This window comes from Xenopus tropicalis, chromosome 9 (genome assembly GCF_000004195.4).
Source record: "Xenopus tropicalis strain Nigerian chromosome 9, UCB_Xtro_10.0, whole genome shotgun sequence".
Classification (NCBI taxonomy): domain Eukaryota; kingdom Metazoa; phylum Chordata; class Amphibia; order Anura; family Pipidae; genus Xenopus; species Xenopus tropicalis.
In genome coordinates, this window is record NC_030685.2 from 33,110,901 (window position 1) to 33,132,694 (window position 21,794).

At 38.9% G+C, this 21,794-nt stretch overlaps 1 protein-coding gene across 2 annotated transcripts in view; it reads right to left on the bottom strand.

The window, feature by feature from the left end:
* The window catches only part of xylt1 (xylosyltransferase I), a 188,135-nt gene that overhangs the window by 13,890 nt on the left and 152,451 nt on the right, over positions 1-21,794 (bottom strand). The window contains 3 exon segments of one of the 2 annotated variants that reach the window (NM_001126940.1): positions 5,916-6,178; positions 13,402-13,578; positions 19,891-20,107. In NM_001126940.1, coding sequence (NP_001120412.1) covers positions 5,916-6,178; positions 13,402-13,578; positions 19,891-20,107 — 657 coding nt within the window. 2 annotated transcript variants of the gene reach the window in all.

A 21,794-nucleotide genomic window follows, 5' to 3' on the forward strand; every position in this document is an offset into this window, starting at 1 on the left:
TTCTCTATAACTTCTGAATATATTCAACCCGAGAAAGGCAAAGTAAAATATTTCTGTGCAAAGCCAATGTGATGCCACTATAGCATAGCACTTTTCCCACTACAGTAAGTTTTAAAGAAATCTTCTGGTAAAAGAAGGCATCTGATTTGATCAGACTCACAAAGCAACTGTTCATAAATTGTTACAAAAAACAACATTATTTATTCTCCAAAGTGATGATATTTGCCCTTGAATAAGTCCTTATCTTGGCAAAAGCAGTGGCTTAACATTAAGCCCCAAACACACCATACTGAAACACCCAGCTGTGCTGCTTAGGCAGATAATGGAAGGCTTTATGAGCACGCTTAAGCCTAAAAATGACATTCCACAATTGATCCTGCACTAAAAAGGATGTGGTATGTACGTATGTATGTCCTTAGGTGGGACAACTCCAAGAAAGTTTTTCGTCCATATACAGAACTCTTCTGTGACATTTACAGTGGCTTGCAAAAGTATTCGGCCCCCTTGAACTTTTCCACATTTTGTCACATTACAGCCACAAACATGAATCAATTTTTTTGGAATTCCACGTGAAAGACCAATACAAAGTGGTGTACACGTGTGTGCGTAATTATTCAGCCCCCTTTGGTCTGAGTGCAGTCAGTTGCCCATAGACATTGCCTGATGAGTGCTAATGACTAAATAGAGTGCACCTGTGTGTAATCTAATGTCAGTACAAATACAGCTGCTCTGTGATGGCCTCAGAGGTTGTCTAAGGGAATATTGGGAGCAACAACACCATGAAGTCCAAAGAACACACCAGACAGGTCAGGGATAAAGTTATTGAGAAATTTAAAGCAGGCTTAGGCTACAAAAAGATTTCCAAAGCCTTGAACATCCCACGGAGCACTGTTCAAGCGATCATTCAGAAATGGAAGGAGTATGGCACAACTGTAAACCTACCAAGACAAGGCCGTCCACCTAAACTCACAGGCCGAACAAGGAGAGCGCTGATCAGAAATGCAGCCAAGAGGCCCATGGTGACTCTGGACGAGCTGCAGAGATCTACAGCTCAGGTGGGGGAATCTGTCCATAGGACAACTATTAGTCGTGCACTGCACAAAGTTGGCCTATATGGAAGAGTGGCAAGAAGAAAGCCATTGTTAACAGAAAACCATAAGAAGTCCCGTTTGCAGTTTGCCACAAGCCATGTGGGGGACACAGCAAACATGTGGAAGAAGGTGCTCTGGTCAGATGAGACCAAAATTGAACTTTTTGGCCAAAATGCAAAACGCTATGTGTGGCGGAAAACTAACACTGCACATCACTCTGAACACACCATCCCCACTGTCACATATGGTGGTGGCAGCATCATGATCTGGGGGTGCTTCTCTTCAGCAGGGACAGGGAAGCTGGTCAGAGTTGATGGGAAGATGGATGGAGCCAAATACAGGGCAATCTTGGAAGAAAACCCCTTGGAGTCTGCAAAAGACTTGAGACTGGGGCAGAGGTTCACCTTCCAGCAGGACAACGACCCTAAACATAAAGCCAGGGCAACAATGGAATGGTTTAAAACAAAACATATCCATGTATAAGAATGGCCCAGTCAAAGTCCAGATCTAAATCCAATGGAGAATCTGGGGCAAGATCTGAAAACTGCTGTTCACAAACGCTGTCCATCTAATCTGACTGAGCTGGAGCTGTTTTGCAAAGAAGAATGGGCAAGGATTTCAGTCTGTAGATGTGCAAAGCTGGTAGAGACATACCCTAAAAGCCTGGCAGCTGGAATTGCAGCAAAAGGGGGTTCTACAAAGTATTGACTCAGGGGGCTGAATAATTACGCACACCCCACTTTGCAGTTATTTATTTGTAAAAAATGTTTGGAATCATGTCTGATTTTCGTTCCACTTCTCACGTGTACACCACTTTGTATTGGTCTTTCACGTGGAATTCCAATAAAATTGATTCATGTTTGTGGCTGTAATGTGACAAAATGTGGAAAAGTTCAAGGGGGCGAATACTTTTGCAAGCCACTGTATATTTATGTATGGTGCCATCCACAAGCTGCAGACCAGATTAGCTGGCAGTGAACCTCCGGCAGGTAAAAGTTATATAGGAATATAGAGAGTCTTTGGGAGTTATATAGGGATATAGAGAGACTTTGGGAATTATATAGGGATTATATAGGGCAGTGCTGTCCAACTGGCGGCCCGCGGGCCGCATGCGGCCCTCGACCCCCCTCTGTGTGGCCCCCCACCTGTCTGGCTGCTTTGATGGCTTAACTTTGTGTAAACTTTAAATGGTATCAGTACTGAGATTAACTGGCCCCCTGCATGGTTCTCACCTCAGATTCAGGCTGTAATCCCTCTGTATTGTTTAAAAATGTAATCCCCTGTGTTGTTCACACCTTTTAATCTCTGCATTGTTCACCCCCTGCAGTGTTCACACCTCAGGCCCAGGCTGTAATCACCCACATTGTTCCCCTGTTAACACCTCAGACATTGTATGTACTGCCTGGCCTATGCTGCCTGTGTATAGGCAGCATAGAATAGGCAGAGTATGGCACATAGGCAGCATAGGGCAGGGAGGGTATGGCACCCACAGGCAGCATAGGACAGGCAGAGTATGGCACACACAGGCAGCATAGGACAGGCAGAGTATGGCACCCACAGGCAGCATAGGACAGGCAGAGTATGGCACACACAGGCAGCATAGGACAGGCAGAGTGCTGCCTGTGTGTGCCATACTCTGCCTACCCTATGCTGCCTGTGGGAGGTGAACCTTGCTGGGTTTGTTCTGGGAGTTTGTTAGCAGTTGGAAATAGCCATTAAATGGTCCCTAAGGTGTGTAATTATATGCTGGGGGTTGCTGTGCTATCCACAGGGGAGAATGAGGCATATGGATTTAAGGGTGTGTCTTAATATGACATAATATAATTCTTTAACATATGAATGATGGTTGATATCCCTGCAGCGATCATTGTGATAGGTGTGATAGGTGATGGGTGTGGTTTGAAGTGGGTGTGGTTTAAAATGGGGGAGTGGCCAAAACTGGCTTCCATTAGCGGCCCTCCACCATGTATGCTAGAGAAATTCCGGCCCTCGGCACCGCAGAAGTTGGACAGCAATGATATAAGGTTATAGAGAGACTTTGGCCAAAATTCAGTCGGTTTTATGTACGTAAATGATTACATTTATAAACTTGTTAGAATCAGTTGGACTAATAATATTATCATTATACCTTGTACAACACAGGATAATCACCACTAAACACTGTATTTATAAACCAGCAAAGCACTTAGTCTGTGCAACATTGGCATCTGCATGGGATTAATGCATAGCCCATTAGACACGGGGAGAGGATAAACTGTGACAGAAGGTGCATAGGCAGAACAATATGCCATGTTAAAGAGGATCTAAACACTGTTGTTCAACTACATTCTACTTTATTGTAGCTTGACTATAATAGCATAGGTTAACATATTATCAAGGGTTGACACACACTGGGATCTGCAGTTCAGCAACATCAGGCTTGCATTGTTAAAGCAATAATTGCTTAATAACACTTTTTCCCAGCTCTCCACAGAGAGTGATGCCTTGAAAACCCACTATATTCCTCCTCAGACATGCTGCTTCACATAAGCACAAGTGAGACCTTCCTAGCATTTTGGCTGCTCTGAGGCAGCTCCTGCAATGCCGTGCCCTACATTGCTAGTGCAGAGAGTACTACCGCACTTTAAAAATTTTAATTTTGGTTCTTGAAGTTACCAATAGCCAGGGTCAGACTGGGCCGGAGGGACACCGTTCCCCCTGGCACTCCCCGTCCAAAGATCTCCTTCCCCCATTGCGCCTAAGGTAAGACTAAAGGAGGCGCGCTCAGGGAATGGAGTTGGGCGGGAGGCGGGGGCCCCTGGGACAGGAGCCCTGGTGGGCCCTGCACCCCCAAGACCAACCCTGCCAATACCGGCTTTTTGTCACCCCTGGTATCTAGTGGGCGGCTGGTGCCTGAGGTGAATTTCTCAACTCACCTCATGGCAGCATTGCCCCTGCCTGTACTAAAATAAAAACAAATACAAAAAGTAGGTACCAAAGTTATGTATTTGCAAAATAAATCCTAAATCTTCCATTTTGATATCTTATATGGCTGCCCCGTCCCCGGTTACTGATAATGTGCCCCTGCAATCCCCACCTGGGATTACATCAGAACCAATGTATGTGAGCCAAATGTTAAACAGCAGCTAGTTTCAGCGGCAAGGTACAGAGTTAAATAATCCTGCTGAGATACAGAACATCTGGAAAGATTTTCTTGCTGCCCGTTAATAACATGAAGTAGTCAGAATACAAACAAGGCTGACATTGATGGACTCTGCAATGTCGCTGCAAACAAATCACTGCAGCCAATATAAGCAAAATCCCACCTGCTGTTCTGAATACTAAAACGGCTTGTTGTGCGGGTGCCGCAGTAAACATTTACTTACAAAATAGTTTGAGCAATAGGAGTTACAGGAAAAAGTACTTAGGCTATGGCCGGAACCCAATATCCCAGCTCCCCAAGTTTTCCCTTTTTGCTGCAGAAATCTCAGGATCAATAAGGAATTTTCGGCATGTGAGCATTGATTCCATCCTTGGCTTCAGAAAAGGGGGAAAGGAATTTTATCTGGCGAATGGCGCTGTATTGACTCACTGTGAACTGCACTTTAGATATTCAGCCAGATGACTGGGCTTTTGTAGTGAAATAACAGTGCCAGGGCTGCTCTTTTTCTAATTGCTGTGCCAGATGATATTGTCAAAATGGCTATAAATCTAAACAATTGTTTAGATTTTTCTCCTGCCCTTGTTGGCAAAATGTGCAATTTGTCTCAGGTTACCTATTATTGCACAACAACAAAAACTTCACAGAGGGAACAGCTTTCTGATTTGAAATGTTATTACAGAAAATGTATTTAAATTGTTACTTCGGTGCTTTTTTCTGTCTAATCAAAATGGAAATGATTGGATTTTATAAGAGGGCAGACCAGGGAAGCAGCTAGACGTACTAAACTGCAGATTTGGGCTGGCTGGGGTAGACTTTCTTCTTACACTTAGGCACAAAAAAGCTCATTTATTAAAACAGTGGGCGCAAGTGCAAGGGTATTAAGGGGTACTAAATGGAGCACATCAGCAGTGCAGTCAGGCAAGGCAGCCTTTTAGTATGATGTTGAGAGTGATATTCTGAGACAATTCGAAATTGGTCTTCATTGTTTTATTATTTGTAGTTTCTTAATGATTTCACTTTTTGCTCTGCAACTGTCCAGTTTGGAATTTCAGCGGTTATCTGATTGCTAGGGCTCAAATTACCTTAACAACCAGGGAGTGGTTTTAAAGAGAGACGGGAATATGAATAGGAGTGGACCTGAATACAAAAATAAGTAATAAAGAGTATCAATAATAATAAAATGGTAGCCTCACAGAGAAATAGTTTTTGGGTGCTGGGGTCAGTGACCCCTATCTGACAGCTGAATAGAGTCGGAAGAAGGCTACAAATAATTACAAATTTATAAAAAACTGAAGACCAGTTGGAAAGTTGCTTAGAATTAGTCATTTAATAACTTATTAAAGTTAAAGATGATAATTACCCCTTTAATGCCAACCATAGGCAGACAGTAAATACAGGGCTCTGCTGCACTGTCTCTCTAACCTGCATGTGTAAATGATGCGTAAGTTAGGGGAAATGTTAGTTAATGCCTATATCCACTCCTTGGTGCTCACTGAGAAGAAGACCATGCAGTTTTTTGCTAACAGGGTATCAGGTAAGTAAATACAAAAGTGTTAGGCAAGTGATTTGACCTTTACATTCTCTTTTAAACCCTATACATAAACATCATCCCTTAGTACTACATTATCATTTACAAATGAAAATGTAGGGGCAATGAATGTATAAAACCAAAGGCAACTTACCGGCAGGTGTTTTCCCCATCAGTATGGAGCGAAGACTCAGCTCTTTTCAGTCCCATGTGGGAAAATGCATGGAACATGGTCAGCATCACATCAGAGATACTGTGAATGCCATCAGGCTCATCGTACAGATTTTCCCAGTATGACCGAAGCCCTGGTGTTCCCGACGGGTAGTTGCCGTACAAATAATAATCCAGCTGGCCAATTATTTCTTGGTTCACCACAGCTTCAAATTTCCGAGCAAAAAAGGTTGGTCTTGATGTCTGCTAAATACAAAAGAAAATGCCAAATTCAGTAAGCACTCAGAGATAAGTAGGTTATTCTGAACCATACAGGCATTTTGTACTTATTAAAGGACACTAACAACTAAATATTAACAATGTAATATCATTGTTATATTTTCTTCTTAATGAGCCAACACATCACATCAAGATCAACAATATGAACATTACTGAAACAAGGTTAGGGAACTTTAATTAGCATTCTGTGTGGACAACTGGGCCAAAAGGATTCTGGAGGTTGCAATTCAGTAAAAATTCAAAGACATTGGTTTTCCATCACCTTTTTTTTTAGGTTCTCAGATTACATTTGCTATACAATTCTAAGAAAAAAACCCCACCGTTTCACAGTTTATTTTACAAAAACCTGGGGAAATATGGGCAGTTAGAATTTCACTTTTGAGATTAGGTTTGGTTAAATGAACTGATAGAGATATTGATCCAAAATGCATGATTTGTTTAAGGGGTTGTTTTTCCCCCAGAACATTTCCAATTTTTGTAACTCTCTGCAACTCTCATGCTTGGAATTTCAACTACTATCTGATGGCTTGATTACCCAATCAACTAGGCAGCAGGTTGGAATTCAAAATGAAAGATTAATGGGAAGCGCCACGAAAAAAAATAAGAAATTTAAAATATGAATAATAATAACATGGAACCCTCACAGATGATCTTTTTTTTTGCAGCCAGGGTCAGTGACCTAGACAACCCGATACAATTTTGTAGGCTGGAAAGAGGTGTAAATACACTAAAGCAGGCCACAACCATGGAGATCTGCTCGACTGATGACCTTTACAGTCCACATGTGCATTGGACCAAATTAAGCTGATGCAATCTATATCCTAGGGGCCAACACACAAATCATACACCTGTCAGGCGAGGTGCAGTCCTCATTTCATAGGGTTTTCAAACCTGATAATAGATATTTGGCCAATTTGACACCAGCTGAGCAGGCAGTCCCAAGTTGTTAGAACACCATGTCAGCTTTATTCAGCCTGTGCATGCCAAGTTAACACAGGTACAGATATAGGATTTGTTATCCTGAAACCATTATTCAGAAAGCTCTAAATTATGCAACGTAGGCTTAAGGTATGAAAACTCAAATTATGGAAATATCTCTTATCTGGAAAACCTCAGGTCCTAAGCATTCAGGATAATATCTGTTCCCATGCCTTTATACAATTTTTGGAAATGATGGACCACGGGATTTCATGGATCAAGGATCTTTCTGTAATTTGGAACACCATTTCTTTAGGTAAACCTCAACATCCCCCAATAAGATTGTTTTGCCACCAATATGGATTTTATTGTTACACAAAAAAAAAAAACCTAAGAATAAGCCTTGTTGCCTAACTGGGACTGGCGGTTCTGTATTTTGGAGCTTTCTGTATAATAATTTTTTCAGTCTAATAGATCCCATACCAGTATTTAAAAACTATAAAAAAAATAATTAGTACCGAATACAAAATATTCTAAGACCAGGTCCATGTATAACATACTAAATGTTAATAAAACCAATAATATCTTGTTTAATTGTGAACCAGCCACAGTATAATACTGATTGAAAGAGACATTTCTGATGTTTGGATTGTTATTCTGCAACATACTGTAATAACCTGAATCCAGCAGTCTCTGGACCATTTAACATTTATATATAACAATGTGTAATTCTTGAGTTCACAATTTTAATATCTATGCAATATCGACTGCATTACGTTCTTAAGCAAATGAAAAAGCAAAAAAAGTTACAGGAATTTAAACACATCAACTTTTGTGCAACTGATCTGTGGTTGCTGCTTAATGTAAAAATGTTTTTCCAGATTATATTCTTTGCATAGGTCAGTAGCTATGCTGCAATAAATGGCACAGGTCAGACACTAGTCATAAATAGGATTATATGATAAAACATCATTACTAAGTGATGACTAAGGCTGAAATAACAAGCCATTTAAGTATAAAACGAATTTCCTTATAAAAACCATGAAAATGTAATCTCACATTCCTCTAAAGAGTCATATTGTGCCCGGCCCCTGTTATTTGTGTGTTAGTATGTGAAACCACATGTAGGTATTATGTCTAGCACGGCACTGTTAGATACAGGGCTCTTACTCCTAGCAGTTATATAAAAGGCCAGTTGTACAGCAGTGTGTAGGTGCTGCTGGAAGACAACATATATTGGCTATTTCTGTATCAGATTTGTATCCTTATCCGTTGCATACATTCTTCTTCTATTTGTATTTGATCTGTTTTGCCACCATATTTTTTGTTTTAAGGAGGGACAAACCTGTAAATTACTTAGATATGAAGAGTAATAAGTTTCTGTTTTAAGATGGTGTCTGTAATGTCTGTAACTGAACCATTCAAGTTAAGGAGATACAAAGAAGATTGGGGTAACCCTTTAGCTGCAAAGGAAAAGCTGGGGACACCAAAATAACACATGTAAGCTGCTATACTACACTATTGCCATTTTTGCACCATGAGGGTTGGCAATACCAACAGCTGACTGCACAATTCCACTAGAACATAGTTGAGCTCATTTATAAGCAAATTTGCACCTGGGCAGTAACCCATATCAATAAATCAGTGATTAGATTTTTCAAGACAGCTACAGGATACATAATAAAAGCAAACATCTGTTTTGTTTGCTATAGGTTACTGCCCTTGTGCAAATCTGCCCACTGTTTATAAATGGCAAATGGCACTAATGCCACTCCCAGACACAATAGGCTGGTTTCACCCAAACGGAACAGGGCTGTACCCCCTTTCTCCCTCCATTTTGCTTCATTACTTAACATTATACTGTGTGAGGGCCCTTACGTATTACTTGTAGGCCCACAAAATTCTGCACCTCAAAACATCTTGACTAGTGATGACATTAGTGTGATGACATTAGTGTGATGACATTAGTGTGACATTAGAGTGACATTTTTCACCCAGCATGGAGTCTTTGTGTTGGAATTCTGCAAAAATAAACAATCCGCAAAAACCTGACTTCAATGTATTTCACATTACTTTCATGCATTTTGTGTGAGGGAAAAAAACCCGCAGTGAAAAAAGTCCATTGACGTCAATGCATTTTATGAATTTTTTGCTGTTCTGCTAAATTTTCAGCAAAGCAAAATAGGACAGATTTACTCATCACTAATATTGACTACTGCCAGTTCCTTCCTGGGCATTAGCCACACACATAGGGGGTTATGTAAAATGAAATACAAAGTTTGCTACTGTTCTTACCACCTATACGTATCTATCTATCTATCTATCTGTCTAAAAAATGTTGCATAACTCTCTCTCTTTATAAAACTAGCTCTTACAGTATGAAAAAATGGTGCAGTCCACTACATGTTCATAACAGTCTTTTACCCCTGACCTTTAGAAATAACACCCATGTGAAAGTCCATTGGGCCATAATACCCATTTAGGTGTGCTTCGGTACCAGGTAAATGTGACACTCTTTTACAGAGTAATCAGAGTACAAAATGTATTGCTCAACATATGGCTGTTAATTATGTCTAGACAAAGCCAAATACTTCACTGAGGGAAGCATTGATTTCTGTTGAATCCATTGGCCTTTCAGAGAAGTGGATACTGTTTACAGCAATTATACGTTGACCAAAATCAACGTCTTTTCCCCTGTGAACATTGCAGTGGATGAATACAAAACGAAAAGCAAAACATTCCTTGTTTAGAGCTTAATGGCTACAAAGGAAGGAATAGGGCATTTGCAAGGGGGACAAAGCAAACCACAATTTATAAGGAGAAGAAAAAAAAACTTTAACCAATTCATTTTCCGATCTGCAGATGTCTGAGGCATAAGACTTCTTTTCTGTGGTTTTTAAATTATTTACATTTTTGCTTTTTTTTTTTAATTAAATTTTTTTTCTGTAGTTCTCACCTTTGGAGATTTGACTGCTGGTTATTAGGGCTTACCAACCCTAGAAATCCTGCAGAAGACAGAAGAGGGCCTAAATAGAAAGCCTGCTCCTGGGTTGCACAAGTAGCCTATTTTATGTCAAGGACCTCTCTCATAATATCACTGCTCTTTGTGGAAAAGCCACATTCCTACATCAGGTTTGTATGAGGTGGGGGCACTATAGAGGACAGGAGCAGGGTCAAACCATGGTAGCCAAAATACAATCTATTTTGGGGCTCAGTTCAGATTCCATTGGCTCTCTTTTCACTGCTGCAATTGGGTGCATTGTTGTGGCAAATTATATATTTAAGACACTGTATCCATAGCAACCATTCACAAGCTTGCTTTAAAGCTGCAGGCCAGTAAATGCTAACTGCTGATTGGTTGCGGTTGGCCTAAATAAACTTTGCACTATCTATTAAATAGCCCCTAAGAGAACATGTATCATCGGGGGCCATTTATCAGCATTGGGCAGTTATGCACTTAGCCAGTAACCCACAGCAACCAATCAGTGATTAGACAATAAGACAATTGCTAACATTCTAAGACAGTTATTAAAGTAATATTAGTCATTTAGTTTGATTGCAGAATTCTATCTTATGTTGCTGGCCTTTGACTTTTTGACTAGACCTGGTGCAAGTATTTTGACCTTTGCATTAACCCTTAAATGTTCTCCAAGTGAGTTGGTGCAAATTCTTCACGCCCTTCGCATGCATTACTGGTAAAGAGCAAATCAAAGTCACAGCCAAAGGAGCTTTTCCGCTGATCCATCTTAGTGAAAAGATGAATGCTGTAGACTGGACTCATCCTACTTCAGTCTGTAGTTGTCACAACATCCATTAAGCAGCTCCATTAATTCATTCACTTACAAAGCTTCTCTGAATATAAATGATATTTATTTGCATACATCCTGCTGAAGTCTGGGCGATTTAATAAAACCAAAACATGGGGATAGACACCTCACCTGCGCAGCAATGATTAATGGGCACTATAAATTCTAAACACAGGACTCAACGTGGAGCAGATTCACAGCACATATAAAAGCATAATACAGTTATTCTTTAGTATTTGAGAGGAAACAAAATACAATTTAAATACCGAAACAGGAGTTTCACAGGTACAGTCAAACCCAAATATTACTTTCCCATATTTTATGTTTTTTTACAGTCCCTTTCGGTTTTAATCCATTTCAATTGCAACATTTCCTAGACTTTAGGTACATTTTTCAGAATGCATGTGGGGAGTGAGCCAGGAACTGGGAACAAAGGGGCCATGACAGGGCTAGGATGGAAGGAACCGGAAGAGGGTGTTAGCGGTGTTGTTTGTATATTAATAGATGGAAGATGATAAACTATGAGGTTAGACTGCCGAGGTTGGGGTTGTTTTCTCTGGAAAAGAGGCGCTTGCGAGGGGACATGATTACTCTGTACAAGTACATTAGAGGGGATTATAGGCAGATAGGGGGTGTTCTTTTTTCCCATAAAAACAATTAACGCACCAGAGGTCACCCCTTTAGATTAGAGGAACGGAGCTTCCATTTGAAGCAGCGTAGGTGGTTTTTCACGGTGAGGGCAGTGAGGTTGGGGAATGCCCTTCCTAGAGATGTGGTAATGGCAGATTCTGTTAATGCCTTTAAAGCGGACCTGTCACCCTAAGAAATAAGTCCAAATTATTTTCTATATTGTTAGTTGAGCAAAATAAACTTTACTTACTCTATATAAATAATATAAATCTTGTTTCCTTCCGTCTTGGAATTACTCAATCAAAGCAAGCAGGCAGGCACCATTTTGTGGACACTGTTATTAAGGCAAGCTTTGTATCATGGCAAAATCTTGTTTAAGTGATAGAATGGGGGACCTGATGCCCAGGTCCATGCACTTGCTACACAGTTAGATAAGAAGGAGGGAGGGGAGAAGTGAGATGTGCAGTGACATCTAGGAAGTGCTGAATGGAAAGCTAAAGTTACTGTCTGCCCCGCCTCTATGCCTAAGGCATAGAGGTGGGGCAAGCAATATATGATTGACAGCTGTGATTTTTAAATGCCTTTATAATGGGTTTGGATGTGTTAATATAAAAAGGAATTTGGGTTTCATGTTTAATTTGAACAGGACTTTTATTATACAGATTTTCATGTCTGGGTGACAGGTCCACTTTAAGAGGGGCCTGGATGAGTTCTTGAACAATCAGAATATCCAAGGCTATTGTGATGCTAATATCTACAGTTAGTACTAGTGGTTTATATATAGTTTATGTATGTGAGTGTATAGATTGGTAGGTGTGGGTTGTGTGTGCTGGGTTTACTTTACAACCCTATGTAACTATGTTGTTGTTTCCTGGGTTGCTGTGGGGATAGGCGGAGACACAAGGGGTTAAAAGAGGATGCAAGTAAAGGGAGTGTTCTCTGTATACCTTGAACAGCTCCCATCCGCCCTCCGCAGAACAAGAGGTGTAGTAGTGTAGGGGGTTGGTATTAGCATGGTGTCACAGTGGGAGGGGCTCCCCTGGGGAGGGGGAACTGGTCTTATGAAAGTTAATCAATTGTCAGGAGCTTCCCACTAATAAAACAAAAAAAAGCAGCAAAGTTTGCAAAAGGTCTATTAACCAACACTAACGAAAGAGTGTAGTATTTACTGGTCAGCAGTTTGAAAGCAAACAACTGATTGGTTGCTATGGGTTAAAAGATTTAGGGGGGTTATTTAATAAATATAGAATTTTTAGCTCTAAAAGTCGCGGAAAAAAAAGTTGCAATTTTTTCAAAATTTACTTTATGACAAAACAGCTAAAAATCTGAATCCAACAATTCACCAGCTAAAAGTTGCTGAGATCATGTAGAAGTTAATAGCAGATGTCCCTTCCCTCTCCTTGAAAGATTCCTTTGCCTCAAAACTTTAGAGGTTTCAGATTTTTCGGGGTGACAATTCAAAAAAGACTTATTCCTGCTCTGACTTTTTCAGCTTGTTCAGATTTTTTTGTAAATGTCAGACATTTGTGGAAGTGAGTTTAGTTGAATTTTTAAAAATAAAAATATAAGAAATGTTAGAGTTTTAGTAAATGTGCCCACTTTTTTCTCTCTTCTTTATCCAGCAAAGCAGAAAGTGATTGAACAGACAAATCCCTCACTCATTCCTGTAAACCTACCAATATTTAAATAATTTAGCCCATGTCACTGATCCACACCAGCCACATCCAGTTACACACAGTGATGTCCCATGACAATGTTTTTGCCAATCACAAAGGCCAATGTTTGTAAATGTGCTTACTGATCCAATGAGCATTTGTCTAGATATGTTTTACTTACCTGAAATCTATGGAAATCTGATGGCTTGAAGTCATTGGGAGAGCATCCACACCAGTCAACGATGTGTTTATACTGGCATTTGCAGCCTAATTTACGATTCCAGTTTGTAATCCGAAGATTATTGTCAACCATGGTGTCACAATATGGACTGTTTTCCAGGACTGTATGAAAGAAGGACTGAAACGAAAAGGCAAGAATATAGTTAAATGTACATCACTAAACAAACAAGTAGTGCTATTTAAATACTAAATATACAAATACATACATAAATACGTTAAAAAAGTTAGTTTCAAATCAAAAAAGGAAAAAAAAAGTGATGAGCTGACTTAGAACAATGAATAATGTCATTTACTGGGTATATGTGCTACTAAACCCATCCATAATGCTGCCCCACTGTGCCCCCTAATTTTAAATATTAGTTGGTGAAAAACATTATTACAAGAGAAATCACCATTAAAAATGCCTCTATGCCTAAAGCCCTATGTCAAACATCTTGCTGTCATCTTACATATGGAGGTTACTGTGCCATTTTTAGTTCATTATATTACACTGTAATTAAACATGGGGATAAAGGACAGGCTGGGAAAATTGTGTTTATTGCTTCCAATTCTAGTTGCAAGAAGAACAAAAAATACAAAGGCAGATTTACACAGATCAGTTGAGATTCTCATCAGAGGATTTCTTTGCATTTTAAGGCGGTGGAGATTTGGGGAAGAGTTTTATTGTGCAATATTGCTTTAAGAATATGACCTTGATGTTGCTGCACTGCAGCTCCTAACATGTATGTATGTATAACTTTATTTATAAAGCGCTTCAAAGGTACGCAGTGCTGTACAATCTTACAATATACAAAATTACACACAGGGAGGCCTAGTGTTATAATAAATATGTATAAATACATGGGGATAAAGGTCATGTGGTATGAGACACAGTAGGAAGGAGGAAGTATTATTATTACATTATTCTAATATCTGTAGTCCAGCAAGAATTGAGTAAAGTGTGGTTAAGCAGTGCAGTAGGGTTTAGATTCCCTTTAGGACTAAGGTTGCCACCTGTCATTGGCATTGAACCCGATAGCCCTGTATTTGGAAGCGCTGTCTGAGTCATAACTGCCTGCGATTGGGAAAACCAGTCAGGACTGTCTAAGACTGACACGGCAATCGCCAAGTCATAGCCCCGCCCGTCACATCAGTGCCTCGCCAACAGTGACATCACCATCCACTGCCCAGAATAAAGCTAAATACTACATTATACTGTTTGGCTCTCCAGTGGATTCTTGATGTCAATATAATCCATTTGGACCTAACCTAAAGCAGTGACAATATAATATATAGGGCCAAATGTATAAAGGTATGGGATCCCTTATCCGGAAACCCGTTATCCAGAAAACTCCCATAGACTCCATTTTAATCAAATAATTCAGAATTTTAAAACTGATTTCCTTTTTCTCTGTAGTAATAAAACAGTAATAAAACATTGATCCCAACTAAGATATAAATAACCCTTATTTATGCAAAACACTCCTATTGGGGTTCATTAATGTTTTATTGATTTTTAGTAGACTTAAGGTATAGAGATCCAAATTATGGAAAGACCCCTTATCCAGAATAAACCTGGTCCCAAGCATTCTGGATAATGGATCCTATACCTGTACAGGATACACTATTTGGTTACGCTGAAAAATACCTCTCTTTTATGCAATATATGTTTTGAATACTGCAGCAAAATGATTGCTGTCATTTGAATTCTGATGGCAATACATGTGTATGCTACAAAATAAAATATTTCCCATATGCCAGAAGGGAGCTCAGTCTGCTGTAACTCCATTCAAATTACAGCACAGCTGTTGTGGTGCTGACTTAAGGGGACATTCTTCTATTTGTTGGTTCTTGCTTTAAGGAAAGCATGTGTCAGTGTATTGTACATAGCAAAGCAGCGTAATTTGTGTCAAAACTCACTGCTGAGTTTGGCATGTGTAACAATGGTTATTTATGAAGGTAGGGGTCTTTTTACTTTATTTCTTTGGAAGTTTGAGACTAACCCTTACATAGCTGGAGTTTTACTGACCTATAGTATCTTATAGCAGCCTTTTTAGGAAAAAGATCAACTATTAGGTTCTTCTATGAAAACGTTAATAATACACCACTCAAAATAAAATTTGCTTAAATTAATGACAACATAGCAGAGCATTTCACCTCCTTAAGGGGAAACATTTGGTCTCTACAACTTTAAACACCCAAGGGAAGCCCTATTAGCATTAAACTGTTCAAGAAGGTTCCCATATTCACCTGAAGCCAATCAGTTGCCAGTTCTTTGCTTATTTATAAATGTTATTATAATGTGTTTTCTGGGCAGTAGATAACCCAACAACGTTATTAGTTTCCCTGGTAACTCTAGTACCAGACACCTTCAGAAATTTGGATTTGAGTCCCAAACATTTGGACTGGCCCTCACCTTAACCCACATCAAACATACCAATGCGTGAAACCATTGTATTTGTCATTCAACAATAGTTACAGGAATATCCAATGCAGTAAATAAACATTAAGGGGGCCATTTACTAACTCAATCTAAAACTTATCCAGAACATGTAGAAGTCAATGGCAGATGTCTCTTTCCTTCCCTGGAAAATGTTTCTTTTTTTCAAATCTTCAGAGGTTATTAGATTTTTGATGTTGGCTTTTGTGTGACTATAAGCAACTTTTTCCCACACGTAATTTTTCAATTCAGATTTTTTGATAAATGTCAGACATTCAGGGAAATTCGTTTATGCAGTTCTTTTTTTAAATGTGGAAAATTAGTAAATCTGCCTTCACCCATCAAATTTGCAGCAGGGTGAAACAGTGGTCAAGGAGGTAGGGCTAGAATCACAGTGAGCACTGTAGACTGGTACAAAAATGCCACTGCTGAACTACTTCCCCAGACAGCTAAGCACTTAACAAGTATCCATATTTACAGTATATAAAAAGTAATATTGTTACAAAGTAATATTGTTACAAAGTAACTGTGACCCTCTCCCTTAATTCTGTCCCTGGTTAATGCTGCCGTGTTTGCTTTCTATGAAAGGGTATGTAAACCAGGGCTGTATGTGGGGTAAAGGAGAGAGGCATCTGGAAGGCACCAAGAATTGAAAAGGCCTTAGTTCTCCTTTGACTTTTCAATCCACTATAAATGTGAATTCAATGGAGTCTGATGGCACCCTATTATCCAACAATATTCTAATACAGTGCATGACAAATACCCATTCACTTCCTATGGCTTTCTGATCTTACAGCGAATCTGATTTTGGTGCCCGGGGCTTATAAATATTGCTGATTGTTTAACAGTTTAATATTATTCTTCAATCTGTAAGAAGGCTAAAATTCTGTACACGAAATATATGATTATCATGGACATTATAACCTTGGCTCCAAAGAACCATGCAGAACAGAAAATTATTTCTTAAATGTTTCATGCTGTCTACATGAAAAAGGATAAAAAGGCTCAAGTTAATTGGAGATGCACGGGACTCTGATATAAGGTTGCTATGCTACACACAGAACTAACTTGCTAGGCTCTACTGTTTCACTGTGCCTTGGGTGCTTATTACCTTTAAGTTGCCATTTAAAAATCTTCAAGACATTAAATGCTTGGCATGCTTCCCAATGACTTCAGACCATTGGTCCAGAATGTAATGTAGATTTTAAGGACACAGCATAAAAATTTGGGTTATTATAAATTTAATGAAAACAATTCCTTCTGCCCCACAGCGCTAACGATGCTTAGAGCCATCAAAACTCACTTCTACCGCTCAATCTAGGTTTTTAGGGCAGAACATATTAATTTTGGTAATTAGAGAGATAATAGAAAGTTCCCTCTGGTTGACAATGCCATGAAGAAAAAAATCTGAATATGCAATAAGCATAAATAACAGAAAGGACTACAAGCAAAACATAAATGGCAAATTATGTAAAAACATCATAGTCTATAAATAAACGGCATAGAATTCTAATGAGTATATTCTTCTCAATAACCCTCTGTCACTTTGTAATATTATGTGAATATGGATTTAATGCTTGAATTGACTAGTGGAATCTATAAAGGCATCCATTTTCACTCAAGCGATGCAAAACTACCCAATTACCCATTGCCCTGTGTCCTTTCATAATAATACAAGAAATTCTCTTAGAGATAATGGACCAAGAGGTTATCAGAGTTGAGAGGAAAAGGTGATAGTAACTGGGATGGAATAAAAAGGGATGATTTATCATGTGGGCTGAATTCAGCCAGTCGAATTATGACAACCTTGGTAAAGTACAAGAGACAAGATGTATGAAACACTAGTGAAGGCAAAGATCTGTGAAGAATGCTTTAACGTATAGTGTGATTTTACAAGGCTGATTTCTGCTTGAAGAAAGACCATTAAATATTTAAATATCCCTGCCTCAACTGTATTAACTATGTTGGATTTGGCTTAGTTCTAATTTCACCCACTTAAGTCTATGTCATTGAGACAAAGATCTTATGATTTATCCATCAAACTGCAAGTTCCCCTTGGCTCAGATTTCACAGAGAGACAAGTTTATCTATGTTCCCTCCATTAGGCAGAGTCATAGCTAGCCAGGTTCCCCCGAGTATATTTTATCTTATGTCCCTATGCACTTTGCCCTATAGAGAACATTCATGAAAGAGTAAACAGCAGCTGATATACAAAGTATTTAACACAGAGAACAAAAGGAGTAAATTCAGTATTATGCAATCTAAGAGGTTTTTTGGATGGTGGGGTTACAACTGAGGCATTGGACCATAAAAAAATGGTTTAAATTCCCGGGAAATGAAAAATCTGGGTTCTATTGTAATTTTTTTTTATCATGATCTTTAAAGTGAGATCTGCAGCGGCCAATTCTGTTAAAGGGAATGGCTGCCCTTTGGCTTTAAAATTAAATGGTGATAGTTGTGTTCGAAAGCAATACAGGTATTGGATCAGTTATCTGGAAACTGGTTATCATGAAAGTTTCAAATTATGGGAATGCCATCCACTAAAGACTCCATCAAATAATTAAAGTTTTTAAAACATATTCCATTATAACAGTACCTTGTACTTAATCCCAACGAAGATATAATTAATCCTTATTAATCCGGTCGGGTTTAATTCATGTTTATATGACTTTTTAGTAGACTTGGTAACTTGGTATGGAGATCCAAATTATAGAAAGACCCCTTATCTGGAAAACCTGAGCATTCTGGATAATTGATCTCATACCTATACATGTGTTATGGAATAAAGTGTGCCAAAGGGCAGCTATTTTTCAAATCGCCAGAACAGAAATTTGCCTGAGAGTAAGTTTGTTATTGCCCTTCTGCAGTGATAAAATAGTGCTTAGTTTCTCTCTGGGGCCATTTTTAGCTGAATAAAGAAATCCACACCAGTCACTTTGCAATCTGTTATTTTGCTTTCCACTCACACGTGTTATCAAGTTGCCCAAAAGTGCATATGGGGTAACCCATCTCATGGCATGTCATGTTTAGCCTTCCCTTCCATGAAATTATAGCATAACAGGGACATGTATAAAACATTGCCTAGGGTCCCTACTTAAGACCTGTGTGCCTCAGTTAGTATAAGCTTATTTGATAAAAAGGATAACCCTGCACTGCAACTGCTGCTTGGGAAATTATACAATTATATCTATGCATATTTTTTTTGTACCAGAGAAGGGTTCTATTGCAATATATAAAAAAAGAAAGGGAAAAGAGGAAATTAAACATTTTTAAGCTATGCCATTTAAACTCTTTTACCGAGAGAATGGAAATAATTATAGGTTTGTTGATACACTGGACTTGATTCAATGACATTTAAATGGTCTCGGTACATTTAATTTACTTTAAAATGCCTTCTGCAGTATTTTCAAACAGAAAATGTGACAGACAAAACTATAAATTAAGCAAATGTCCATACGTGAGATTTCTTATTTCGAATGGGCACCGTTAGCTTAACATGTTGTTCTATGGGCACATTTTTACTTTTTCTCTTATGGAACTATTGCTGCTGTCCCCTGTAACTAAGATATGGGAGTTGCAGTTCCTCCCCAAAAATAATGTGGCTAAAAATGTCTTATTTGTATACAGGCATTAAAAAATCATTAAAAAAGACTTCCTTTATCTCTGTAATAATCAAACCGTACCTTGTACATAAAGATAACTAAGTTGAATGACTCAATTTTGGGGCAAAACCCCTTGGGTTTATTTCATGTTTAAATTATTTTTTAGTAGACTTATTAAGATGCAAACTACAGAACCCCTTATCTGCCCAAGCATTCTGGATAACAGGTCCAAATAAATTATATAACCCCCAAACTTCCTAACTGTTTATATCAGTTAGAGAAACAGGTAGATAGATAGATAGATAGATAGATAGATAGAAAAATAGCTGTAAAGGTAATTTCTACAGGTAGAACTTTGTATCATATGCCCACCAGAAGTACATATTTGTACATAATATAGTCATCTTACCTCAGCTGGAAGAAGGGTGTAGGAATAAAACTGCTTCATCTTCGTAACCAGATCATCATTGGAAAAGGTCACATACTCCACAAACTTCCTGTTTAGCAGGAACCAATCAGAGCCACCATCCACATTAATGCCTTCTGGGATCTTTCTATCCCCAAGTCGCCACATATGCGTGTCACATTCAAGAAACAGGCGATCCAAACCCTGTTTTCTGATAAATCTATTGGGGGAAAAGGTAAATTGTTATGTTGTCATCCATAATCAAAGTGACAGTTTAGATGCATGCGCTACCTATATTCATAGTAAAAAGTTAAAAAACTTCAAGTTTTAAAAGTTTAAAAGTAAAACAAAGCAATAATGAACACTTGGCTAGCATATGCATTATGGAGGTGATGGTTTAACTCTCCCCCTACAGCTGAGGTTATTCATACCTTTTTTATGGACACTGAGGGAGGCAAAACCAAAAACATCTGAAGCCAATATCCAGATTTCTAAATATATAACTATACCCTAAATTAGCTATAAACCCAAATCTCTGTCTTACTGGGTATGCCAAGTATACAGCTCTCTGAGACCCAAACTAACTCCTACCTTTTACATTTTCCCAAAAAGGACAGGGAAAAACTGCTGCACCTATAATGATATGCCGTCCTGGCTATGCACAGAAAGGAGGGCTTTAGGCAAATGCAGAGTAAGGCATAACAGACATATACATATAATATAATAAACATATATCAGTATGTAGGATATACTTTTTAAAACTCTGTGGTGTGAAAGTTCAGTGGCCCAATGAGTGAATATAAGAAAAGGATAGATATATACAGCTAATTCAGAGTCGTTCCCTGTTTTGCCTTACAACAATGCTTGTTGGAGTTTTATTGGTTCACGCCCCTGTCGGAGGACCAATATCTGGTACCTCAAATAAGTGTTGATCCCCAAATCTCACCCCAACTGATATTCTAGCTGTGCTTCTAGGATCTAGAACATCAAATATGCATTAAACCCAGATCTTAACTTAACAGATGAGATATCAATAGAATGAGGCTCACCCCGCCACTCCAGGTCCTCTCAAGGTAGCCAGCAACACAGCTTTGGAATCACTGCCTTCCAGGTTTAAGAGTTTGTTTTTCAGTTTTCCATGGATCATGCTTTTTGTTTCCTAGATCTCATTGCCAATATCTCATTGACCTCTATTTCTTATGAGACATGGGCAAAAGTCCTTATTCTAGCTTCAACAACTATCACTATATATCAAGTGCCATTGGTTTCTTCTCCTAGCCATAGTACCAAAATTAATTTGACCTACCCTTTATTTTTCTACATTAGCTTAAGCATGATGGAACATCAACTGCTTAATTAAGTCAGCAACTATAACCTTCAGCAAATTTGGTATCCATGGTTCCCTCTAAGCTGTTCACTCATGTTTACACACAAATTATGACACAAGGGCATAAAATAAATTGTGTAGTGCACAAGATATTTTGTAGACACGTAATTTGCTTTTAGCTTGTACGCACCCCACTGCTCTGCCCACACAAAATCATTTGTGCACACGGGCTACAATCAATTAAACTAATCTTAAGGTGGCCATACATAGGCAGATTTAAGCTGCTGAGTCAGCTGCATTAGAATTATTCGGCAGTGGATCTGCCTGTGTATGGGTCCCTCCAACAGGCCTACCCAACCGATATCTGGGTGAAAATCAGCCATATGTTGATCGAAAGGTTTCATTTTCCTGTTGGGCCAAGCAATCAGAACAGCCCAACATTGCCACCTCAAAGTGGTCATATCTGAGAAAGATCCGCTTGTTTGACAATCTCTCCAGTGTATAACCAGCTCTAATCTGTATACATTATTAAGACAAGTGATTCTGTTATTCTTGTGGTCACTTATAGTTCCTTATCCTT